This window comes from Uranotaenia lowii, chromosome 1 (assembly GCF_029784155.1).
Source record: "Uranotaenia lowii strain MFRU-FL chromosome 1, ASM2978415v1, whole genome shotgun sequence".
NCBI classification, from domain to species: Eukaryota; Metazoa; Arthropoda; class Insecta; order Diptera; family Culicidae; genus Uranotaenia; species Uranotaenia lowii.
The window spans coordinates 203859762-203886033 of NC_073691.1; the positions used below are offsets into that span (position 1 = coordinate 203859762).

The 26272-nt window shown below is 32.6% G+C and overlaps 2 protein-coding genes across 22 annotated transcripts in view; one reads left to right on the forward strand and one right to left on the reverse strand.

Moving 5' to 3' along the window:
* LOC129744513 (alpha-1,6-mannosyl-glycoprotein 2-beta-N-acetylglucosaminyltransferase) overlaps positions 1 to 26272 on the forward strand; it is a 519113-nt gene that overhangs the window by 101894 nt on the left and 390947 nt on the right. The gene's annotated exons all lie outside the window — the stretch shown is intronic.
* LOC129744429 (chloride channel protein 2-like) overlaps positions 1 to 26272 on the reverse strand; it is a 230955-nt gene that overhangs the window by 66358 nt on the left and 138325 nt on the right. The window contains exons 1-2 of one of the 12 annotated variants that reach the window (XM_055736968.1): positions 15021 to 15113; positions 13844 to 14455 (exon numbers count right to left, since the gene is read on the reverse strand). The exons of 5 other annotated variants lie outside the window; for them this stretch is intronic. In XM_055736968.1, the coding sequence (XP_055592943.1) occupies positions 13844 to 14230 (387 nt within the window). In that variant the 5' untranslated portion in view covers positions 14231 to 14455; positions 15021 to 15113. Of the gene's footprint in view, positions 1 to 13843; positions 14456 to 14682; positions 14809 to 14890; positions 15114 to 26272 lie in introns of those variants that run through there. 6 more of the 12 variants (XM_055736975.1, XM_055736959.1, XM_055736987.1 and 3 more) reach the window with 6 other exon arrangements.

Here is a 26272-nt window from a genome sequence, read left to right on the forward strand (position 1 = left end):
CTTATCATAAATTTGAAAATACATGAACGATTAAGAAAAAAAGGATATTTAAAATAATAAAAATAAGTGAAACGTCTATAAATTTTCGAGCGCAGGTTTTCTGGTTTAAAACTTCAAGCTCTGAGAATTTTGTCACCGTTGAGAAAACATGATAATTCAAAATTGAAAAACAACAAAAAACATTAAAAAATTTTTTTTATAAAAATAAAATAGTTTGGCTTATGGAATTCGGTAAATTTATTTAAAAGTAAAAAAAAGTACTATAGAATTCGGAAAATTTATATGAAAATGAAATTGAAATCAGATAATTTAAAAGATACAATTTAAATTTTGTTGATATGGAGTTTATAAATTTAAAAATGAATCAATTTCTAGTGAAATCAATCATTGATGCTTTGACAAATCTACACGAAAGAATGAACCTGATTCTTAATTTGTTTCTCATACTGCATTTAATTTAGGAATAATGATGATGATGTTGATGATGATGGATAATCTAAAATGTTAATTTCTACAGTTTAAAAAAAAATAGAAAAAAATCGTTAGAACCATTTCTGACACTACTGGAGAAAAAATATTTAATTTCTTTTAACAAATTTGATTTTTGTTTTAAAGATATCTGAAACTCTATTTGGTTTAAATGGAGTAAAGTGAACAAGTAGAAAATTTCTTAAACTTTTTTCGCTGAAATCAAAATAAATTTCGATCTTGAGGAGAGTTTGTAATTTATTTGAAAACTTTATTTTGATTTTTTCTATGTTTTAAGTATTTGTCAACTATCATAGAAGAAATTTCTTGAATGATTTTTACTTTTTTTCAAAAGTGAATTCAAAACAAAAGCATGAGACAAAAAACCAACTGCACATTTGGATTTAGGGCACCAAAATTAATCAAAACCAGGTCTTCAATTATTTGCACCTGGGAAAAATGGGAATTTTGTGGCTTTATGTAATTTATCAAAACCCTTCTGAATAAAATGAGAAACACAAAATACAATTGAAACTGAGACTGGTTTGTTGAATGTGATTTAAGGGAAACAAGGTTTTTGTTTTTATTTATTTAATTCTATTGACTATCTTGAGAACTCAAAACCTGTCACGTGGCAACCAACTTGTGATGCGTAAAATTAGTATTGGATGAATTAATTTTAAAGTTTAAATGTTTGGTTTCAAATTTAGAACTTATATAGTTACACTTCTTAGTAAAAGTCTCGAACATCATACAGAGTCGTAATATGAAATGTCTTAGGCCTCAAGTGATTAAAGACAGAATTCCGCCGGATGCGAGTAAATTTTCGACATGTTCGTTAACAGTTTGTTTTAAACACCTTCTGGCTTCAAATGATTTCCCGGTAAATGTCGTGATTTTACGATTCTTATGAATCTCAGTTCAGAGATTCCCTCAAACACGTATGTCACTCACAAAAATAGATCAACGACTGAAAATTTGCCTGAAAATCTGCGCTTCCACATTAGTTCCGCCTTTTTCCACCGGACGACTAATCCAAAACAAACAATCAGCAACAACTGCCTAAAAATTTGCACTTCCTAAACCAATTCCATCTTTTTCCACCGGATGGGAAAATCAAAAGCAGCCTTAAAAATCTGCGCTGTTTTAGCCAATTCCGTTGTTTTCCACCGGTAAGCCAAACCAAAACAAGCCATCAGCAGCAGCAGCCTTAAAAATTTGCGTTTCCATAGCCTTACTGTCTTTTTTTTTAACCGGAAGGCCAAACCAACACACAATCAGCAGCAGCAGCCTTAAAAATCTGCACTTCCTGAGCCAATTCTGTCTTTTTTCCCACCGGAAGGCCAAATTAAAGCAAACAATCAGCAAAAGTAGCCTTTAAAATCTGCACTTTCTAAGCCAATTTCGTCGTTTTTCCAGTGGCCGAATCAGAAACAATTTTGTTCGTAGCGGCAGCCTTAAAAATCAGTGCTCCCTGTGTAATTCCGTTTTTTTACCGGAGGTCAAATTTTTCGTAGCAGCAGGCTTTAAAATCTGCGCTCTCTGTCCTTATTCTACGAACCACGCCATTGTCGTGATTTTACGATTCTTATGAATCTCATGAGTGACACGTCTGTCACTCACTAGATACTAGATCAATGACTGACTTTGTTTTGTTTGTTTTTCCTAGTGTTGCCAAAATAACAAACGTTGCCATAGAAATTTATTTTATTTTATTTTTCTTCTGTGTTGCCGAGTACAACTATAATTTTTTTAAATAAAATTTGATTTATTTCTGCATATCCTTCATCTCATTTCTCCTGACCTGAATGACTAATAAAGTTAAAGGGTCATTAATAAATATTATTATTATTATTATTCATCTCATTTCTACAGTAATTTCCTTGTACTGAAAATTTTACTTGGGAAAATTCACCATGAGGAGATTAAACCCCTTAAAACCTCCCAAAACATTCTTTCAACACCAAGAAATCAACAAAGATGCGAATTTTCAATTGAGGCATAATTCAGAAGCAATATTGAACAGGTACACCTAAAATAGTTTTGAAATTATTTTCATGGGATTTTTCACGTAAACTGATATTTTGTTGTAACATTTCGACTCTACGTGAATCCTGTATTAACCAAAGTTTTTCAAGTGCGCTCTAGTAGTAACCACTTGACTTTCACATAATTGCCTCTTGAATTTAACGTAGAATCTAAGTGGATGCTTTAAATCGGTTTCGAGTATTTTTTTTTCTCAAATACTTATAAGAAAAGGTCAGTCAGCTGACTTAGTTCGTTCTGGGGAAAAATGTTTGAGAAAGTTTGTTTTTTTTTCTAGCTAGGACCACACCGAAAACCGCGACATCTGTCAGTTGCCTCAGGATTATTTGGAAGGTGAGTTGTCACAATATTCTGGATTTGTAGCCGAATAGATTTACTAGTGATTTGGACAGGGAAATTAAAAATCCTAACCAAATATATATTTTTTTTAGGCAACTAAACATCCTTTTGCGGAAGGTTGGTATTAGGTTTCCGGACTGAGTGCCTTCCAGGGATTATTAAATGACAAATTCTTGACTGATCCGAACAAGGTAACTTATTTACTATTCAAAAAATTCATTTTTATTTATTACAATATTTTTGTAATTTCTACAGGGTTACACAATTGAGCCAGGACGGAAATGCGGATCGTTGCACATTCTTTTGTAATGAAGTGATGGTGTTCCGTTTGTGTTGGGGGAAAAAGTTTTGGATTAACTTTATTTATAAAGAAATTTCTTGTTTTCTTTTTCAAATCAAAATAAAAAGAAAAACAAAAGACAAACAAAAAAACACGAAAATTTTAGTTGATGTTTATTTTGCATCGATTCTTATATGAGCGAGTTTACAAATTTATACCGTAGCACGTAAAAATCTAGTAGATAAAAATTATGTACTTTTTCACGTAGCCGCTACGTGCAGATTATTTTGCGTGTACCAGTTCAGTACCAAAATAGGAACAGTACACGGATAGAAAAGCCAACTAGTTGTTATAAAAAACCGCATGGTTGCCTATTCCATGCCACTGATATTCAATACAACATATCGTTTTGCTTGACCAACATCTACGAACAAATCAGCGTTGCTGTAAAATTGTTTTGGCTATCGAGGACTATCAACTGCTCATCGCTAATATAAACTAACATATGGCGGATTTGGCTATTTTATTCCGGTAAACTTAAAGAAAAAATTTGTTTAAGAATGTCACAAAAACAGAAGATGTTGGAAGTTTTTTTTTTCTCGAGAACTCACATCAGAAAGCGAAAATGTAAGTTTAATTTGTTGTGTAAGTTGATTTGTTCTACAGGTTCTACTAACAGTTTCAGATTCATCCGCTTGGACATATATGTTGCAGCGCGCATACTTTGATCCCGGTAGGCCGAAGCAAAGGGAAATAACAAATTCCTGTTGGATTCTCGAAGCTGATGCGGTTGCTAAATCAGCCATTTATCCATTCGTGGCATCGTAAAATCTGATGGTTGACTTGAATATATTTTTGGGTCAGGACCAAACAATAATATTTATGTTCCTGTTGACGCGTAATTTAGCTGATAAATCTATATATTTTTTCCGTATAGGTTGGGAATTCTGATCATCCATATCGTTGCCAATCATTCAATAAAGACGTAATCTTTGTTAAAAATTCCCATTGAAACTTGCAGATGAATCCATGAACTATAAATAGATGTCCTGAAAGATAGAAACCTCCCATCCATTTATGAGGAAAATATGATTATTTAAAAACTACCGCTTAAAGGGTCCAAAGTAGGGCAACTAACTCTACTTAAACATTTTCAACTATAATAAAAATTAAACATTTTGTTTCTTTTCCAGCTTTGGTCATCTAAAGGAAGTCCCCTTAGGTTTTCGCTCCGTTTTCAAGCCGATTTGAGTGAGAAATGGCGAAAAACTCAAGATTGTAACGACGTGAATTCTTCTTCAAATAGGTATAGGTTATGTCATGATCAATAGCTAGCCCAATTCGCTACAGACTTTAGGAAGAAATTTGGTTGAATATACATTAATATAATAATATATGACTGTATCTTCCTGAAACCACTTTTTGCTATTTTCGAGCCAGCATCTAGATAGGTGAACTCGAAGAACATTTCCCACTCCTACGCTACGCCTAAACCAACAATCGATGCTTATCAGTTAATTGAATTTTGATATTACGGCGACCAGCTGCGTCGAGGTTATGGTGTAGAAGGGCGTGCAAATTATCATACATCCCTCCCCCTAGTACGCCATTTGTCGGTCTCGGCCGCTAATTGGTCCTATGCACAGTTATCATGGAGTTATTTAATATAGGCTTGGGGCGTCTACTAGAGGTTGGTAAATACGTCAACAGAAGTAAATGGCAGTCTATTTACTCTTCAATTTAAAGACCTTTTGAAGTATGTATTAAATTCACCTATAGCAATTTGAAGCCGAATTCTGCGATTCCAAAAAACAAAATATATTGGCGTGGTTATCCTTGAAAGAAAAAGTGAAACTGAAAAAGCACTACAAATGTTTAAGATATTTTATTTAATTAAAAAACTCGCAAGCAAACAATCGTATCTCACTTCCAAACAAATACATCAATGAAACATCCAGTTTGAACTGGATTTTTGCACAGCCTAGACCCCCGTCCCTTCCTTTTCTTTGCAAAGATCAATTGAAAGTGATAAAAGTAATCGGCCAAATTGAATTGCCAGTGGCCGTTCATCGTATCAGCCAGACAGACACGGAGAAGACGAGAATAACAAAAATACTGCAAATTTCAGCAGCGGAAGACCTCTTGCGTCAATCTTGCAAGGCTTGCTTTGCTGAAATTTACATATTAATATGGTTGTTATTCAAACTGTTGAGACCAATTTGATGGTTTTATGAGCTGGATTCGGTTCCATAAATTCTGATACATTGTATCATACGCTTTCATTGGTGGTGAAACTGGGCTACATGGCGGAGCTGAATTCGGCAGAATTTCAGATATAAACGAAAATAAGAGAATGTTGTGAAGAAATCGAGAAATTAAAAAATCAGCAGAATTAAAAGCCTAAGCATCAGAAAAAGCACGCTTCACTGGCAAGTTCACTGGTGTTGGGGAAAAAATGGTAGAAATTTTGTCACTTTGAGCACATTTTGAAAATTTTGCCATGCAAAAACATTTTCAAGGTCTGTTGCCTTCAAGTTTTTTAACAACACGTGTTGTAGTTTCGCATGCTGTGATGCAAAAATTGCAATATTTCTATCACTACGCCTGAAATAGAAACAGTGCTGTAAAAAAATACAACGCCTAAAGATCTTGAAAACATTTTTGCATGGTAAAATCTTCAAAATGTCAAAATTTTTACCATTTTTCCCCAACACCAGTGAACTTGCTCTAAAAAATTGTTATACCTCAAACGTGATCAAATTTTCGGCGATAGTAGTTTAAAATTGACCCTGATTTCGGCAATTTTTCACTTAACATCCGACAGCAGCCGGTTATTTGTCAGGTTGGACAAAACTAATTTCTATGAGTATTGTGAGGGATTCTCCAGGGCTGGATGTCGGATGTTCGTTTCAACTTTACTCCGAAAGTCTTTCAGTGATCAAAAAGCATGGAATTGGTGTTTTTCATTGTCCTATATTTTGGAAAAAAAGACAAAATCTTAATTCTAAACCCAAAGTTCAGTAGCATCAGGCTTATTGACTCATGCCTTCCTCCTTGTTATTCAATAAACATTGATAAACCTACAGGATACCAAATTCCACCATTATGATGATTGATTCATCTAGAGTGTAGATTTTTACTTCGTAACCGCGGACATAAGATAATGAAAATTTACCTATTCATTCTAGACATTTCCAAATGAGGTTTCACATTCATTTTTTTTTAATGATGCAGCACTGCGATGCTAGAATTCGAAATAAAATTCTTGTGGAAATTTTCTCAAAAAAAGTAAAAACAAACAAGTTCAAGTTCATCTGGCTTAGAGCTGATCCCTCCGAGCCAGCTGAATAAGCGTCTCGATTATTCTCGGTCATTCTTCTTGGTCCGTCGTTGGCCCCAGGCTGCCGTTTGACGCAAACGATGAACTTCATGCTCGGCGTGCTGATGATTCGCGCTAAGCCGATTCGAAAAACGGACACCACCCAGAAGGAATGACGAGGGACTAGAAGCTACCTTCCTACTAGTTCTGAGTGCATTAGACGTGCTTTGCCGCGTTAATCTTTCTGGCACTGGGACTTGCTTTCATTCATTATAGTTATGCAGGCGTGAACGGGAGATGATGATGGAGAGTGTCCTGTAGGTGGGAAAAGTGATGAATCGTTGAAATCCCAACCACTATCCGACTCTTTCAGCTTAACTGAAGCTTAGCTGAACCAATTTTGTAGAGTAAAGTCTTCGTGAAAAAAGAAAGTTTCAATCTGGTTACAATCACCCATCTTATCATTTAAACAAGAATTTGATTATGAGTGGGGTCCAAGACTTAATATCTTACAAAAACCATGAGAAAATCTGAGAAAATCATCTTTCAGTTGAGTTGGTGATCTACGAAAACAAATTGACCAAAATAATAAATTAAAGAACAATAAACGAGAAGAAATTATGTGTGACTCTCTGAGACACATTTTGGCAAACACTAAAATCAAGATGTCCCAGACAAAATAACAAGCCATTCTTGTCATTTTTGCCATTTTATAATTTCTTAAGTCGCTATAAGATTTACGGCAATTTAACGGATTTGCGTGTTTCATACACTTTTATAAGTTGATATTTCAACCCGATTTAAAAATATCTCACAAATTAAGGTTTTTACTTTTGATGTAAAAGTTAAAAAATCTCGTCGTTTCTTTATTGTATTGGGTAACTCTTCAAGACGCCTTGATTTCATTTTGCTGGTGGCTCTAGAGAGTCTTAACAGCAACGGTCAGCCCAATTAACCCTAAGCACTAAAGCTTTGCATTTTTATAGCTTTATGCCAGCATTCAAGGGCAAAATTACACTATATCAGCACATAAAGTGCCATTTTGCATTATAACAGCCATTTGAGTGCTATGCTGCACCATATTAAAATCAAATTCATCAGCTTTGCTAACAAATACATTATTTTCTAAGCATCACACAAGCTTGCTTTAATGCGTTTTAGCACTCTGTAAGCACTAAAATGACATTAACTAGGCCAAAAAACATTAGCATTGATTGATGATAAATTAATGTAAATTTAGGAAACCAGTTGGTAGAAATTTGATTCAAATAGGGCTTTTTTTCGCGGACCTGATAGGTCCACAAGCAGAGTCCCTGAAAAGTATCCGAGCCATAGATGTCATGAGTTCGATTCCAGGTCATCTTTAGAAGATAATTAAAAAAAAAACATGTACGAAATTCAACCCGAGAGATCCTCTCAATATGCATATTCGTTTATGCATATTAAGAGGATCTCTCGGCTTGAGTTGAAGTCTTCAAAAGACAAATTCAGTGGCATGGCAGAAAAATAAAGTCAAACAAAAATCAAAAAATATTTTTTTCCCGCATAGTCATACCTCATTTGAAAGCCATTTGCATTTTCCAAGCCTATTTCCCAAGCCAAGCCCACCAACGCTATAGCTTCAACCAGTGTTTTTATAGGGTTATACTAGACTAACCAGATATTTTCAGAATAAAAGCGAGACATTTCACGGAAAAAAAGCGAGACATCGCCGAAAAAAGCGGAACATTTTCCAAACTCTTAAAAACTTAAATTTAATGATCATATTCTATTCATATGTACATATATGTTGCTTCAGCTAAAATACGTCATAGAAAGTAATAAAATATGAAGAAATGAAATTTGTTTAAAAAATAAAATTCTCAAGAAAACTTCCATCTTTGATATCTGCGAGCACGAAAATGTTGCAGTTCATTCTGGTTTAAAATCCGAAATTCGAAGAAAGTTTTTATATTTTTGAACAGCCGTTTTTGATCATCTACCAAGTTTATTCAATTAAACTCGTTCATTCATTTTTTTTTTCTCTCATTCAAAAGTCGCATACAAACTTAAACACGGGATTCCGAAGTTCACATTTGGCTGCACAAAGGCTTTGCGGGATTTCCCGGTGCTCATTGTCACGTTAAAATTACTCAAAAACTTTCATCGCATTCTGAAAAGCACAAAAAACGATGAAAAGCACAAAATGTGTCTGCTTATCTCTTTCTATGAACCAATTAGTTCGCATCTGGAACCTTTAGGAGAATTTCATGAGATATGTAAAATATTTATGACATTCCTGTCATCCGAAAAGGATTGTTTACATTGAAAGAACATTCAAGACAATTAGTTAATTTAGAATTTATGCGCTTAGCCATGGCAGATAAGTGCTGCAAAATTTTCCGAAGGACCAAAATAACTTTGTAGCCCTCAAAGGAGTATCAAAGATCGACTGGCCTCGGTCGGAAAACCACATAATCGTCATGGAAACAATAAAACCTCCAAAAAAATTGTATGTACGTTTTATTGATGATTTGAAAAAAGGTGTGATCGGAATAAAAATAAATGAAAATTATAATGGGAGAGTTTTGTGTTTCTAATTTAAATCAATCAGAATCGAAAGCTCCAATCGAACAACCTTTCACTCTATTTTGTCATATGTTATTTTTCTCTTACTAGAGAGCTCAAACAACTTTTGAAGTTTAAAAACAACTTTTAAACAGTATTTGGGCATGAGCTTATATGGTCGAGCGGCTAAAGGTTTTTACTTCTAACCCAGAGAGCAGTGGATCAAATCTCGAGGTGGTGAGTAGCTATTTTGGTATCGAAAGTAAGTTAACAACAAAAATATACCTGTAGTTATGTAAACATAAAAGTCAATGAGAAAATTCTAGATATACCGACAATATCCAGTCGCCTGTCATCTGGGTTGTCAGAGCAATCCGTCAACCGATTTTTTTTTTTGGTGCGTGGGGAGTTTTTTTATATTCGCTTAAAGGCTGTATAGCGTTCTCTTAAGCCAATAAAAGGAACTTTAAAGTTGCTTTAATAACTTAAATTTTGGGCTGATTAGCATTCTCATCAGACAGAAACGAGAGACTTTATCTTTAAGCTATACAGTCAAGGGATTCTGGTAGAGTTCCGGAGAAAAATCATGAGCTATCATCGTTTGGAAGCATCTTAAAGAATATTTTATAAAATATTAAAATAATCACATTGTTAGAAAGGGCTCAAAGAACGCTTGTTATGGTGATGCTTGCCAGATTGCCCGGTCTTACCCAAATATTTGACACAAAATTAAGGAAAAGTTCGGTCCGGCCCGGTTGCCCGGTTTTCGTAAAAAGCCTAGATTTGGCACAGATTTATTCACTTTATTTCCAAAATTTTACAATTGAGATATAATTTTTTTTTTGGATGCCTGGATTTTGCCAGTTTTTATAATAAAATTGCCCGGATTCGCCCGGTCTGGATATGTCTGGAAAATATTCTTGCGATCTTAAATGCTTAGAACTAAACGAGTTGTTTAATCTTGTTTTAAATAAACTTTAAAATATGCTGCAAAATTTGAGAAAAAAACAAAGAAAAAACTTTGCATTTGAATGATTTTCTGTGTTGTACCAATGAATTTAAATTGAGGCTTAATTTTGGTTTTTTTTTTATGTAAGTCAGTGAAACTAAATAAAAGGATACCTTTTTAATTTTTACAATCTTATCGATAAACGTTATGTTTTTTAAGTAAGAACATTTCTAGTTTTGAAAATCATAAATGGATTTAAGACGATTAAAAATAAATTACAGGAGTTGAAAATGATCGAGGAGAGATTTCATGAGCACCGTTTTCATCAAGCACAGACCAATTTTTTTTTCTCAGGAAAAAGCGAAACATTCTGAGAATAAAGCGGGGTGGCACACAGTGGTTCAAATCCCAAAAAAGCTGAAAAAACACATCATCCGACAAACTAGTGGCCTTGCATCAAATATGCGAGAGATTCTCAGCAACTGCTCCCAAGAAGAATCCAAATTAGTTGCCTTCCTCCGCAAAGCCGGATTATTCTACAAAATATAGAGAGCGACCACGAAGCATGACCCTAATGGGTTAATCAACCAATCGAATCGAGGAAGAATGACCCTAATGGGTTGAACTCCTATCAAAAAAAAAAAAAGAAAAAAATATATTCAAGGAACGGTATGATGCAATTAGATATTTTCTAAGACTTTTTATACACCTTCCATGAAACAAACAAGAACGACAACTGAAACACAAAAATAAAAAATATATTTTTTTATTGTTTACTCCAAACAATTAAAAAAGGCATCTTTATTTAAAAAAAAACATAAATGTCTGTCTGTACTGAAGCGATAACTTACTATCTATTTTACAGTTTTAAGATGAAAAACATCCTCAATATCATGAACTAAGTTTCGCTTGATTGGGAACCCAAAATTTGAGGATAATTTTTTTTCGATTTACTCTATTTATTATTCGGAAGCAAAAATAAAGCTTGCGCTGCCGATCGTCGTGGTAAATTGTATACCTTTAGATAGCTGAAAGCTTCATCAAAAATATATCTCAAAATCAGCTGCTAGTTTTTGCTATATTTTGAATACGAGTTCTTTGAGTGGAACGCTGTTTGGTTTAGAAATGAAAACATTAAAGTATTTATACAGAGTAAATCAAGCATTGTTTTCTTTGATGTGTATGCAACTTCACCATAAAACATCAGTTTTAATATTAATACAACTAAGCTAGAGGAATTTCGGAGCCCATACTTAATTTTAACAACAATATTCATAAATAATTGAAAATATTCAATTTTCCAGTATAAAGCTCAACCCCCGTTTTGGCAATAATAGAAAAAATAGCAAATTTAAAAAAAAACCTATAAAAATGCATTTTAAATTTTTTTTTGCCGGAAGCTGAAAACCAGTCACTTAGGGGCATAATAAGAACCCCTCTGGGGCAGTATAAGTACCATTAATTTGTCCTATTGTGTAAGGTGTCGGAGAGAAAATCAGTAGACTCGAGTTCGATTCCTGGTCGAGGTGATTTTTTTTTCATTTACCATTCATGATCGATGCGTTTTGCACTAAACGGTGAGGCGTAGATCCATCAAACAAAGGAATAACAAAACATAATCTAGGTCTGTTTGTAGAATACAAACAATTCACACACACTCATACATTATGTTTCTGGTGCTTTTTTTTTGCCGGATGATGCCACTAGCCGTATAAGATAACAATAAAAAAATCAATCATAAATGGTGTTTGAAAAAAAATCACCTCGAACAGGAATCGAACTCGAGTCTTTCGATTACCTCTCCAACACCTTACCAACAGACCAAATCGTCAGGTGAAACAAGTCAAGCTGTAGCTCTATTATTCAGTTGACTTCATCGAGTTGAATTCGCTGCTAGATTATACGGCAGAAAACGCTCATCGTGCCCCGATTGATAGTGCTCTGTTCACCCCAGGTCAACAAATTTAAGTTAAAACGCGTTTTAAAACTTCATTAAAGTAAAAAATCAAAAAAATTAATGTTGGTAAAATTGAGTAACAATGTGTAAATCATGTTGCAGTGCGTATATTTTAGATCAAAATGATTTAAAGGTCATAAAAGCTTATTTCGTGGTGCTCAAAAGTTATAATATTTTCGTCACTTGAGAACCTAGCTGGTTATTTTTCAATATTTCTGTAAATATGATAAGGATATTTCTTTTTGGGTGAAAAACTAATACTATAGGTAGTACGAAACAAATCCTCATGAATTTTTTTAAAAGAAAACACGTACTTTTGTAGAAAAGAGGAGTGCTAATTATGCCCCGGGTGCTCGTTATGCCCTTATCTCCCCTACGTATACTAAAATACTCAAATGGATACTGATTTAATATTAAAATTTTAGTTTGAGCACGAGACCTAACGTAGATTCGTTGATGAAACAGAAATGATAGAAAGGGAACCAGTTAGTTAAAAACAAATGAAAAAATAATTGGAGCACCTATAAATCTCGTTTCAATAATGATTAATGCATTGTGTTAAATGTATCGAAACAGGGGATTCCAAAAGGGAATGTCTATGATAAGGTTGCCAGAATTTTTTCAGCACGTATCCAGGCCGGACAAATCCGGGCTGTTTTATCTAAAAATCTAGCAAAATTTCGAAATCAACTCGAAATTGTCGACCAAAAATCCATGCAATATTCGAGCAAACTTGGTCACACTCACACATGCTTGCATCGAAGGATGTCGACTTGTCGACCATTCGGTTTCATTCGAACCGTTTGCGCGTACACGCTTGTCACAATACAGACATCCAGTATATTTTACTTGTTTTTTTTTTTTGTTTGATTTGGCAAATAAAGTTAATGAATCCGGGCAAAAAGCAGGGCTTTTTTTTCAATGAAATACGGGCAACCGGATCGAACCGGAGTTTTTTGTTTTCATTTTTGTTTTCAATATCCGGGCAAACCCGGATAAGACCGGGCAATCTGGCAACCTTAGTCTAGACTCTAGAACTATAGAAGGTGTAGGGAAATAATTTGTAATATCCGGGACGAGAGTTTGTTAGTCGATCCAAAAGATTCCTTCCTTTTATCGCATTGACTACTAGGACGTAACCGGCGCCGTTATTGATCATTTTTCAAAAGGGAGAGCATCAGTATTGTGCATCGAGCATGTACTGCTAATCCCAAGCATCTTTCTATTGGACTTTGCATAATGTTGATGGCCTCGATCGATCACCATTAATTGGTGATGGGAAACTTGTTCTGCTAAGCGATTGTGGAATTCGAAGTGCATGAAGCAAAATGATTGTTATAAAACTTTAACGCAATGAATTGAATTTAATTTAAAAAAAATAGTTTTTAGCACTACGAGTTCAACAATTTAAGGTGGATATGATTAGTCTTAGTAAAAGTGTATAATCTAGATTAGATCTAAAATATTGTTTTAGACCTCAAACGTTTGCAATGATACTTCTCAAGAGATTTTGTTTCCAGAAATGCAGAAGATCTTTCACATTTTCCTTAAGTTGGTAATTTTCAAAAAGCAATTCCCAGTATTTTACCCAATGAAGAATTTAACTTTGAAATATTTTAGAAATAAAGCTAGTTAAATTTAAAAAGATATTAAGAAACATCCATTGTCTGTGAAAACCAAGCAGACAATCAGAGTTTTTTTCGTGCATGGGCATATTTAACGAGGATAAAAACTGTCACAGTTATTGTCCTATCCATTGCATAGACAAGTAGCGCGAAATAATAGCACCAATTAAAGTTTCATTAGACAACAAGCGGACAACATTCGTTAGTCACTTTCAGCAAGGCCTTCGCCACTTGCGCTGACGAGATCATTTCAGAGGTTTTTTTTTCAGAAAAAAAAACATGCTCATGCTTGTGATTCCCATGCATCACTTACGAGAGTTGTAATGTAGCCATCCTCATCCGTATCATAAGCTTCGTCATCATCATCACTGGTACTGGTCGAAATACTATCCTCATCGACCGTATCGGACATGCTGGGCATCGGCATCGGATAGAAGGCTTGGGCTCGCTTCCGTTTGGACTTCTTCTTCTGCGGAAGCTGATCCATTGAGCTGTTCAGGAGCCTCCGTTCCCGGAACTCCCTCAGAACCCTCTCGAAGCTGGCCCACTCCTCATCGACCAGTTCCACATTCTCCTCCCCAAATTCTTCATCGTGAATGATCCGCTCGGCGTTGTCCGCACTGTTGGACCGGTGCCGATCCGATCTTCCACCCCTGCCCACCCACCGTTCCTTGTGGGCGTCCACGTTTCGCTTCCACATGGCTTGTGAATCACTTCTGCGTGTTGAAGAATTACACTCGCGATTGCGCGGTCTCTAATTCACGCATCAAGATCACTGCTGCCTTAGGCAATTAACTTTACTCTCTCTGCTGGCAAATGGACCGTTTAGGCACTTACAACAAGCTCATCCAGTATCATTCATAAGATTTTTTTTTACTGAGGGTAGCTTCCCATTAAAGATGGAAATGGAGAGTCGTAACCTAGACTAATGTCAAAACCAAAAATTGGAAAGAATTTTAATCATAAAAAAGCAACTAGTCCAAATCAAATCCCTTTCATGAAAGACAACATTTCGAAATCTGCACCGACCCAAGAATTTACTATCAACTGTCCAGGAACTTCTTTTTTAATCTTGGCCAATTGAGTTTAATCTATGCAATTGTATGAATGATGCCGGAGATGATAGCGATCGTGATGTGCAGTAAGATCTACCGGACGGAGATTGATCCTGGTTGTGGGTCTTTCTCAACTTTTGAACACTCGAGACTATAAACTCTGATAAAAGCAAAAAAAAAATAGTTTTAAGAAACTACACAATTTATCCATTTATAACTGAAGTTGAAAATATTTCATTCAACTATTCTTTAAAATGTGTAGAGAATTTTATTATTTCTTGCACTTATCATCAACCACTTCTCACTTATCGGATATCTAGATGAACTTCAACCGTTATAACAGGTTTAAAACTTCACATAACCGATTCAATCCCTTATTTTGTCCGAAATCCTAGAATTGAAATCTTATCGAAGCCATAACAAAACTTCATTCACTTGAAGAGAGACAGCCACTTCGAGTTTTCTGGAACCGACTTAACCGAACCGATCCGGACCGGACTGAAGGAACGACTAGGCCTAAGCCGAGAGTCTTCCAGAATGATGCGTCCCAAAAATGATGTTGAAATGCTGGAGCAAAATCGCGTCGTTCCAAGCCAAGACTGTCAGTCGTCGCTCTCCGCGAAATCCAACTCAATTGAATGAACTTAATAGGAAAATTGGCTCCGAAGTGCAACTTGCGGTGTAAAAATTGGCACAATGCGCAAAAATTGTCAAAATTGTCAAAATTGTCAAAACTGTCAAAATTGTCAAAATTGTCAAAATTGTCAACATTGTCAAAATTGTCAAAATTGTCAAAATTGTCAAAATTGTCAAAATTGTCAAAATTGTCCAAATTGTCAAAATTGTCAAAATTGTCAAAATTGTCAAAATTGTCAAAATTGTCAAAATTGTCAAAATTGTCAAAATTGTCAAAATTGTCAAAATTGTCAAAATTGTCAAAATTGTCAAAATTGTCAAAATTGTCAAAATTGTCAAAATTGTCAAAATTGTCAAAATTGTCAAAATTGTCAAAATTGTCAAAATTGTCAAAATTGTCAAAATTGTCAAAATTGTCAAAATTGTCAAAATTGTCAAAATTGTCAAAATTGTCAAAATTGTCAAAATTGTCAAAATTGTCAAAATTGTCAAAATTGTCAAAATTGTCAAAATTAAATTGTCAAAATTAAATTGTCAAAATTAAATTGTCAAAATTAAATTGTCAAAATTGTCAAAATTGTCAAAATTGTCAAAATTGTCAAAATTGTCAAAATTGTCAAAATTGTCAAAATTGTCAAAATTGTCAAAATTGTCAAAATTGTCAAAATTGTCAAAATTGTCAAAATTGTCAAAATTGTCAAAATTGTCAAAATTGTCAAAATTGTCAAAATTGTCAAAATTAAATTGTCAAAATTAAATTGTCAAAATTAAATTGTCAAAATTAAATTGTCAAAATTGTCAAAATTGTCAAAATTGTCAAAATTGTCAAAATTGTCAAAATTGTCAAAATTGTCAAAATTGTCAAAATTGTCAAAATTGTCAAAATTGTCAAAATTGTCAAAATTGTCAAAATTGTCAAAATTGTCAAAATTATCAAAATAGTCAAAATTGTCAAAATTGTCAAAATTGTCAAAATTGTCAAAATTGTCAAAATTGTCAAAATTGTCAAAATTGTCAAAATTGCCAAAATTGTCAAAGTTGTCAAAGTTGTCAAAATTGTCAAAATTGTCAAAATTGTCAAAATTGTCAAAATTGTCAAAATTGTAAAAATTGTCAAAATTGTCAAAACTGTCAAATTTGTCAAATTTGTTAAATTTGTCAAAATTGTCAAAATTGTCAAAATTGAAAAAATTGAAAAAATTGTCAAAATTTTAAAATTTTAAAATAGTAAAAATTGTCAAAATTAACAAAATTGACAAAATTGACAAAATTGACAAAATTGACAAAATTGACAAAATTGACAAAATTGACAAAATTGACAAAATTGACAAAATTGACAAAATTTACAAAATTGACAAAATTGACAAAATTGACAAAATTGACAAAATTGACAAAATTGACAAAATTGACAAATTTGACAAAATTGACAAAATTGACAAAATTGACAAAATTGACAAAATTGACAAAATTGACAAAATTGACAAAATTGACAAAATTGACAAAATTGACAAAATTGACAAAATTGACAAAATTGACAAAATTGACAAAATTGACAAAATTGACAAAATTGACAAAATTGACAAAATTGACAAAATTGACAAAATTGACAAAATTGACAAAATTGACAAAATTGACAAAATTGACAAAATTGACAAAATTGACAAAATTGACAAAATTGACAAAATTGACAAAATTGACAAAATTGACAAAATTGACAAAATTGACAAAATTGACAAAATTGACAAAATTGACAATTTTGACAATTTTGACAAAATTGACAAAATTGACAAAATTGACAAAATTGACAAAATTGACAAAATTGACAAAATTTACAAAATTGACAAAATTGACAAAATTGACAAAATTGACAAAATTGACAAAATTGACCAAATTGACAAAATTGACAAAATTGACAAAATTGTCAAAATTGTCAAAATTGTCAAAATTTTCGAAATTGTCAACATTGTCAAAATTGTCGAAATTGTCAAAATTGTCAAAATTGTCAAAATTGTCAAAATTGTCAACATTGTCAGAATTGCCAAAATTGTCAAAATTGCCAAAATTGTCAAAATTGTCAAAATTGTCACAATTGTCAAAATTGTCAAAATTGTCAAAATTGTCAAAATTGTCAAAATTGTCAAAATTGTCAAAATTGTCAAAATTGTCAAAATTGTCAAAATTGTCAAAATTGTCAAAATTGTCAAAATTGTCAAAATTGTCAAAATTGTCAAAATTGTCAAAATTGTCAAAATTGTCAAAATTGTCAAAATTGTCAAAATTGTCAAAATTGTCAAAATTGTCAAAATTGTCAAAATTGTCAAAATTGTCAAAATTGTCAAAATTGTCAAAATTGTCAAAGTTGTCAAAATTGTCAAAATTGTCAAAATTGTCAAAATTGTCAAAATTGTCAAAATTGTCAAAATTGTCAAAATTGTCAAAATTGTCAAAATTGTCAAAATTGTCAAAATTGTCAAAATTGTCGAAAATGTCAAAATTGTCAAAATTGTCAAAATTGTCAAAATTGTCAAAATGGTCAAAATTGGCAATTGGTAATTGGCTAAAATGTCAAAATTGACAAAATTGACAAAATTGACAAAATTGACAAAATTTACAAAATTGACAAAATTAACAAAATTGACAAAATTGACAAAATTGACAAAATTGACAAAATTGACAAAATTGACAAAATTGACAAAATCGACAAAATTGACAAAATTGACAAAATTGACAAAATTGACAAAATTGACAAAATTGACAAAATTGACAAAATTGACAAAATTGACAAAATTGACAAAATTGACAAAATTGACAAAATTGACAAAATTGACAAAATTGACAAAATTGACAAAATTGACAAAATTGACAAAATTGACAAAATTGACAAAATTGATAAAAATTGACAAAATTGACAAAATTGACAAAATTGACAAAATTGACAAAATTGACAAAATTGACAAAATTGACAAAATTGACAAAATTGACAAAATTGACAAAATTGACAAAATTGACAAAATTGACAAAATTGACAAAATTGACAAAATTTACAAAATTTACAAAATTGACAAAATTGACAAAATTTACAAAATTGACAAAATTGACAAAATTGACAAAATTGACAAAATTGACAAAATTGACAAAATTAACAAAATTGACAAAATTGACAAAATTGACAAAATTGACAAAATTGACAAAATTGACAAAATTGACAAAATTGACAAAATTGACAAAATTGACAAAATTGACAAAATTGACAAAATTGACAAAATTGACAAAATTGACAAAATTGACAAAATTGACAAAATTGACAAAATTGACAAAATTGACAAAATTGACAAAATTGACAAAATTGACAAAATTGACAAAATTGACAAAATTGACAAAATTGACAAAATTGACAAAATTGACAAAATTGACAAAATTGACAAAATTGACAAAATTGACAAAATTGACAAAATTGACAAAATTGACAAAATTGACAAAATTGACAAAATTGACAAAATTGACAAAATTGACAAAATTGACAAAATTGACAAAATTGACAAAATTGACAAAATTGACAAAATTGACAAAATTGACAAAATTGACAAAATTGACAAAATTGACAAAATTGACAAAATTGACAAAATTGACAAAATTGACAAAATTGACAAAATTGACAAAATTGACAAAATTGACAAAATTGACAAAATTGACAAAATTGACAAAATTGACAAAATTGACAAAATTGTCAAAATTGTAAAATTGTCAAAATTGTCAAAATTGTCGAAATTGTCAAAATTGTCCAAATTGTCCAAATTGTCAAAATTGTCAAAATTGTCAAAATTGTCAAAATTGTCAAAATTGTCAAAATTGTCAAAATTGTCAAAATTGTCAAAATTGTCAAAATTGTCAAAATTGTCAAAATTGTCAAAATTGTCAAAATTGTCAAAATTGTCAAAATTGTCAAAATTGTCAAAATTGTCAAAATTGTCAAAATTGTCAAAATTGTCAAAATTGTCAAAATTGTCAAAATTGTCAAAATGGTCAAAACTGTCAAATTTGTCAAAATTGTCAAAATTGTCAAAATTGACAAAATTGAAAAAATTGTCAAAATTTTAAAATTTTCAAAATTTTAAAATTTTAAAATTGTCAAAATTGTCAAAATTAACAAAATTGAAAGAATTGACAAAATTGATAAAATTGACAAAATTGACAAAATTGACAAAATTGACAAAATTGACAAAATTGAAAAAATTGACAAAATTGACAAAATTGACAAAATTGACAAAATTGACAAAATTGACAAAATTGACCAAATTGACAAAATTGACAAAATTGACAAAATTGACAAAATTGACAAAATTGACAAAATTGACAAAATTGACAAAATTGACAAAATTGACAAAATTGACAAAATTGACAAAATTGACAAAATTGACAAAATTGACAAAATTGACAAAATTGACAAAATTGACAAAATTGACAAAATTGACAAAATTGACAAAATTGACTAAATTGACAAAATTGACAAAATTGACAAAATTGACAAAATTGACAAAATTGACAAAATTGACAAAATTGACAAAATTGACAAAATTGACAAAATTGACAAAATTGACAAAATTGACAAAATTGACAAAATTGACAAAATTGACAAAATTGACAAAATTGACAAAATTGACAAAATTGACAAAATTGTCAAAATTGTCAAAATTGTCAAAATTGACAAAATTGACAAAATTGACAAAATTGACAAAATTGACAAAATTGACAAAATTGACAAAATTGACAAAATTGACAAAATTGACAAAATTGACAAAATTGACAAAATTGATAAAAATTGACAAAATTGACAAAATTGACAAAATTGACAAAATTGACAAAATTGACAAAATTGACAAAATTGACAAAATTGACAAAATTGACAAAATTGACAAAATTGACAAAATTGACAAAATTGACAAAATTGACAAAATTGACAAAATTGACAAAATTGACAAAATTGACAAAATTGACAAAATTGACAAAATTGACAAAATTGACAAAATTGACAAAATTGACAAAATTGACAAAATTGACAAAATTGACAAAATTGACAAAATTGACAAAATTGACAAAATTGACAAAATTGACAAAATTGACAAAATTGACAAAATTGACAAAATTGACAAAATTGACAAAATTGACAAAATTGACAAAATTGACAAAATTGACAAAATTGACAAAATTGACAAAATTGACAAAATTGACAAAATTGACAAAATTGACAAAATTGACAAAATTGACAAAATTGACAAAATTGACAAAATTGACAAAATTGACAAAATTGACAAAATTGACAAAATTGACAAAATTGACAAAATTGACAAAATTGACAAAATTGACAAAATTGACAAAATTGACAAAATTGACAAAATTGACAAAATTGACAAAATTGACAAAATTGACAAAATTGACAAAATTGACAAAATTGACAAAATTGACAAAATTGACAAAATTGACAAAATTGACAAAATTGACAAAATTGACAAAATTGACAAAATTGACAAAATTGACAAAATTGACAAAATTGACAAAATTGACAAAATTGACAAAATTGACAAAATTGACAAAATTGACAAAATTGACAAAATTGACAAAATTGACAAAATTGACAAAATTGACAAAATTGACAAAATTGACAAAATTGACAAAATTGACAAAATTGACAAAATTGACAAAATTGACAAAATTGACAAAATTGACAAAATTGACAAAATTGACAAAATTGACAAAATAGACAAAAATTTTCATATTTTTTTTCAATTTACATAGTAAGCATAATTATAAGTGTTAACAAAATTAACGAAAATACTGGAGCTTATTCGAGGTTAAAACTTAGCAAGTTTAATCACGTTGCTCCCAAAAAAAAAAAGATTGCAATCCTTTTCATTTCAATGAGTTCTAAAATAAATTAAAATGTCGCTGTGCGAATTCTAGAGCATCCAAAACATGTTCCGAATTTTGATTCTTCAATTTCATTATGGAAATGTTTACAAAAAATTGCACCTGAGTCCAAACACTGGGCTTCAAATTGTGATTGAAAAAAAAACGCGCTTTCAATTTTTTGCTCAGAATTTAGACCACTGTCCCGATTTACATTTATTGTGTCCGCAATTCACTGGGAAAACTCGCTTTCCAGCCGCATTCAAGGCACCATTTCCCACTGTTATGCCCGATGATCACGCTTCAGATCTTCTTCACAAAGAACAGTCACTAACCTCAATGGTGGCATATTTTGTATCCCACAGTGCTGGATGAGGACGCCTGGTGCGTTCCTTCCGAATCGTCTCCATGTGAACCATTTTCCATCCGGATTCGTCACGGACACTAAACTTCACTAATCAAGGATCACTATACCAAAACCCCTTAAGAAAAAAACGCTTAAGTAACTTGGCGAACCCCAACCCTAGAAAGATGCAACTAAGCTTTGCGGAATTTTGCCAGAATGCTTTATAGATATTTTCCTCGGCGTTTGGTCATATTGCAAAGAAAAAGAAAATCTCCATTCAGGAAACGGCAAATTTTTCTAGCGGAAAAAATGTACCTTCAATTCGAGCGAACTCTACCGAACAAGCATCCAAGATCATCTTATCGGAAGAACAAATGTTTGTTGTTTTACACAAATTGAATTAGATTTTTTCTTGCATTCTCTATCAATGAATTCCACGGCTCCTCGGAAAGTCGGGTCGTGGTGGATCGAACGTAAACAAACCACCCAAAACGCAAACAACATTCGGTGACGACAATGTCTCGGGACAAATTTTGGGTTTTGCAGACCCAAAAACAAACAAAAGAGTCGTCTAAAATGTATCAATATTTGTGTAGCATCCAGTTGTGATCAAAGATTGCAACCGTATCTGTCTCTGTCCCCACAAAAAAAAACAGATCGAAGGAAGGGAGTAGTTTTCTTGTGTTCTCTAGTGCGACCTTCCAAACTTTTTACCCAATGACCGACAGCGCGAGGAGCACGTGAGTTTTGTTGTTGTGATTGATAAGATCGAGTCTTCTTTTTTAGATAAAATACTACGAAAAGGTGTTTTTCCACGGTGAGATGAGTCAACTCCTCGTGCTGTCCGGATGTTTTTAGGGTGTCCCCTGAATGACCGAATCGAAGATATCAAACATATTCACGTGAGAATTTTTTTTCCAATAACAACCAAATTGTCGGAACGTAGACAAAAATCATATTAGAGCAAGTTCACTGGTGTTGAGAAAAAGTGGTAGAAATTTTGACACATGCAGCACATTTTGAAAATTGTACCATGCAAAAAATTGTTCAAGGTCTTTGGGCGTTGTATTTTTTTAAGCACTGTTTCTATTTCAGCCGTATGTGATAGAAATATTTCTATTTTTGCATCACAGCATGCGAAACTACAACACGTGTTGTAAAAAACTTGAAAGCCGCAGATCTTGAAAATGTTTTTGTATGGCAAAATTTTCAAAATGTGCAAAACGTGACAAAATTTCTACCACTTTTTCCCAACACCAGTGAACTTGCTCTTAGAGCAAGTTTTTGAAACACGAGGTTCTCCCACTTTCACAGTAAGTAGGCGAGAAGTGAGCGGAGCTCTCAATGAGTTTGTTAACAAAAATAAGATTATCTGCCTTGCTACTCTGTGGTTAGTTGGTAAACAAACTCCACAGTTGCATAGCTTAAATAGCCAAAAAGGCTGAATCGGGAATTTGATTTACGGTAACACCCCCTATATATTCACACCTTGGTTCACTGGTGTTGAGTAAAAGTGCTAGAAATTTTGACACTTGTAGCACATTTTTAAAATTTTACCATGTAAAAATGTTTTCAAGATCTTGGGCGTTGTATTTTTTTACAGCACTGTTAATTCTATTTAGCCGTATGTGATAAGAATATTGCTATTTTTGCATCACAGCATGCGAAAATAGAACACGTTTTGTAAAAAAAATTTGAAGGCCGTAGATCTTGAAATTTTTTTGTTTTGTTCTCAAAGTGTCAAAATTTCTATCACATTTTTCCAACTCCAGTGAACTTGCTCTAATAATCTAATCAATTGACATGTTCCACGACCATGGCGACAAATTATGTACACTTTTAATAAGGTGGTGCAAGAGAACACACACTATTGCGCATACGAGAGTCGAGAGAAAAAAGAAAAATGAACATAAACAAAACCTGCGTGTCGTTGTCGGGGAACTTCATTTATTCTAGGCAAAATGCGTAGCTAAAATTGTCATCAGTGACGTCACTTTTGTCATGGTAACTATGTTTACGAAGGAAAAATATACTACTACCTTTGCAACATTTCTTTCTCATCGACTGTCTTTGCATCATATTGCGTGACCGAACTTTTTGAAAATTATACAGATTGCTGTGATTAGATTTAAATTGTTACTCTCAGATGGCTGCCGGCTGGCGCTAGAGGTTTCTTTCGCGTTCCAAAAAAATATTGATTTTTTTTAAGTATTGAATAAATTCTGATATTGCTTCTTAAATGATATCGCGTGATGCTTGATGTGTACTAGCACGGATAAAAAACTATACAGGTTGTTATCAAAATTCGTATGGTTGGCTCTTCCATATCATTGATTTTTGGTTGAACCCATAATATTGCTAAATCTACATCGATGACTACGAATAAACTAGCGTTGCTGTAAAGTTGTTTTGGCTATCGAGGATTTCTCGTCTGCTTATTGCTAATATGGCTAACATATGGTGGATTTGGCTATTTTATTCAGGTCAACTTAAAGATACTAAAATTTTGTTTTAGAATGTCACAAAAGCAGAAGATGGTGGAAGTTATTTTTTGGCGAACACACATCAGAAAGCGAAAATGTAAGTTAAATTTGTTGTGCACGTTTATTTGTTCTACTAACAGTTGTATTCAGTTTCAGATTCATCCGCTTGGACATATCTGTTGCGGTGCGCATACTTTGATCTCGGTAGGCCAAGGCAAAGGGAAATAACATAATCCCCCAAAATGTCTCCAAATCAATTTTATCACGTAAGTCATTAGATATTTTTTTAATATTTATAATGTTCTCTCGGTAGAAAATAAAACAATTTTGTTCTTAACGATTGTTTTTTTTTTTTAAATTTTGTTTCAGGGCCAGGGTGGCGTTTTTCGAGCAAGCCCCGAAAATTATCCTTCTGGAAACGGCGGAACAATTATGTGGATCGAGCGTGTTTTGCATTCGGTAAGCAAGTCAAGAAGAATGAAATATTGTCCATCCTGGATTTTAGAATCGTGAATGTTAGTGTAGTTTTAAGATGAATGGAGATTAAATTGTCAATCCATTGACTGCTCATAAACCTCAAACACCGAGAGAAAATGAAAAGAAAATTCAAGTGAAAGAACAATTCAGTCTCTGTGTCAAAATAGCAAGGTTGAGAAGAAATGTGTAGTCGTTGAACCTGGACAGAATGGCGTTGCTTGATACATGGGCTTGACCAGGGCGAGTACAGCTTCGGGTGTGTTCTTATACCAATACACGGAACCGTCCATCTTGTGACAGGCAGTCGTAATCGTAGGCATCCACCCGTAGCTGTAGGCACTCTGGGCTTGACTAGTCGACAGGCTGTAAGCTTTCAAAAGGGGGTCAGTTGGTTACACATCTCAAAACAGGAACTCTGCTGGGTAAAACACAAAATTCGTGAGCTCGTTCCATTTTTTTTCGTATTTATTCGTAAATTGTTGTCAGATGGTTAAAAAGTAAAATGCAAATATAAGTAAAAATAGGTAACTTTTGTTGTCTTATGAATTTAAAATAACTTAACTCTTTTATTAAGGATTAGAAGGGGATATGACAGGACATCAAACGAGCGGAAAACTAATATACAATGAATTGTGGGCAGTCTTCACGAAAACATGCTCCAAGTTCAACTTGGGTACAAAATTCCAGGCGCAAGTTCAACATGAGCCTGCATGCATTTCTATACATAGATTTATTTAAAAAAGCAACCCGAGCGTACTTGGGTTCATCGATGTTTTGCACTCTGGTACGAACATGAAAATTTGTACACAGAATAGTCGTCAGTGTTCGAGCTGAGTTGGATTCTGTAACTTGGATACCATTTGAATAACAGAAAAAAATGTACCCTGTGATGGGGAATGCTAAACGAATTGAAAATCATCGTATTTTATAAAAAAAAAAACTTGAGTTTTAGGCACAATTGTCTTCTGAAAGAAATAAGTCTTCGATGTTCATAAACAAAAACATGAATTATACGAGATTCAAATCCAGTTGTTCCAGAGTTGTTTTTTTTTCTCTGGAACTATACTGATTAACTTGAAATATTTCAATTTTAGGCTCTTCAGACTTCAAAGGTTGCCGGGTAGTGGCCTTGACTAAACTTTACAGATCAAAATGGTCGTCTGTCGTTTTTGAGGTGGCACCTTTATAGCATCTTCGAATCATGGGGGGAAATGAAGTAACATCACCCAACACTGAATCAGCCAGATTCTTTCGGAAATGATTCCATACAATCCGTTTCTTATCACCGCTTATCTAAAACATGTTTTAAAAGAATAATTAAAAAAAGCTCTCATAAAGGCATAAAAAATTTCCTGCAACGGTACTGCTCGATAATCGCCTTATATCCTTCCTTGAATCCTGAATCCAATCTTCTCAGCACGATCGTAATCTGCGATCTTAATCAGATGTGGAGGCCCGGTTAATCTACTTGATACCATCACTCACAAAAACTTCGAACGCCGCAGTGCTAGAAGTTCATTGTAAATAGTCAAATTCAAAACAAATACTGTGGACAGGATATTTTATACCAATGCTTGATTGCTGTGATTGCATTCTAAACATGCGAGTGCGTACCCATTTTGAACATAAACTCGATCTTGCACACTACACTTAAGTTCAAATATGTTTACAGATAAGAAAGTTCAACACGTACTATGACGGTAGAGTTCAAGTGTGTTTATAAACTTCTCTACACATCGCACATGGATTGCTCTTTGAAGACTGATTGTGGGTTCAAGCCAGCCGAAGTATCTCGGCAAATTTAGAATCATGAGTAAGCTACTTAGGCACCTTTTCAGAGT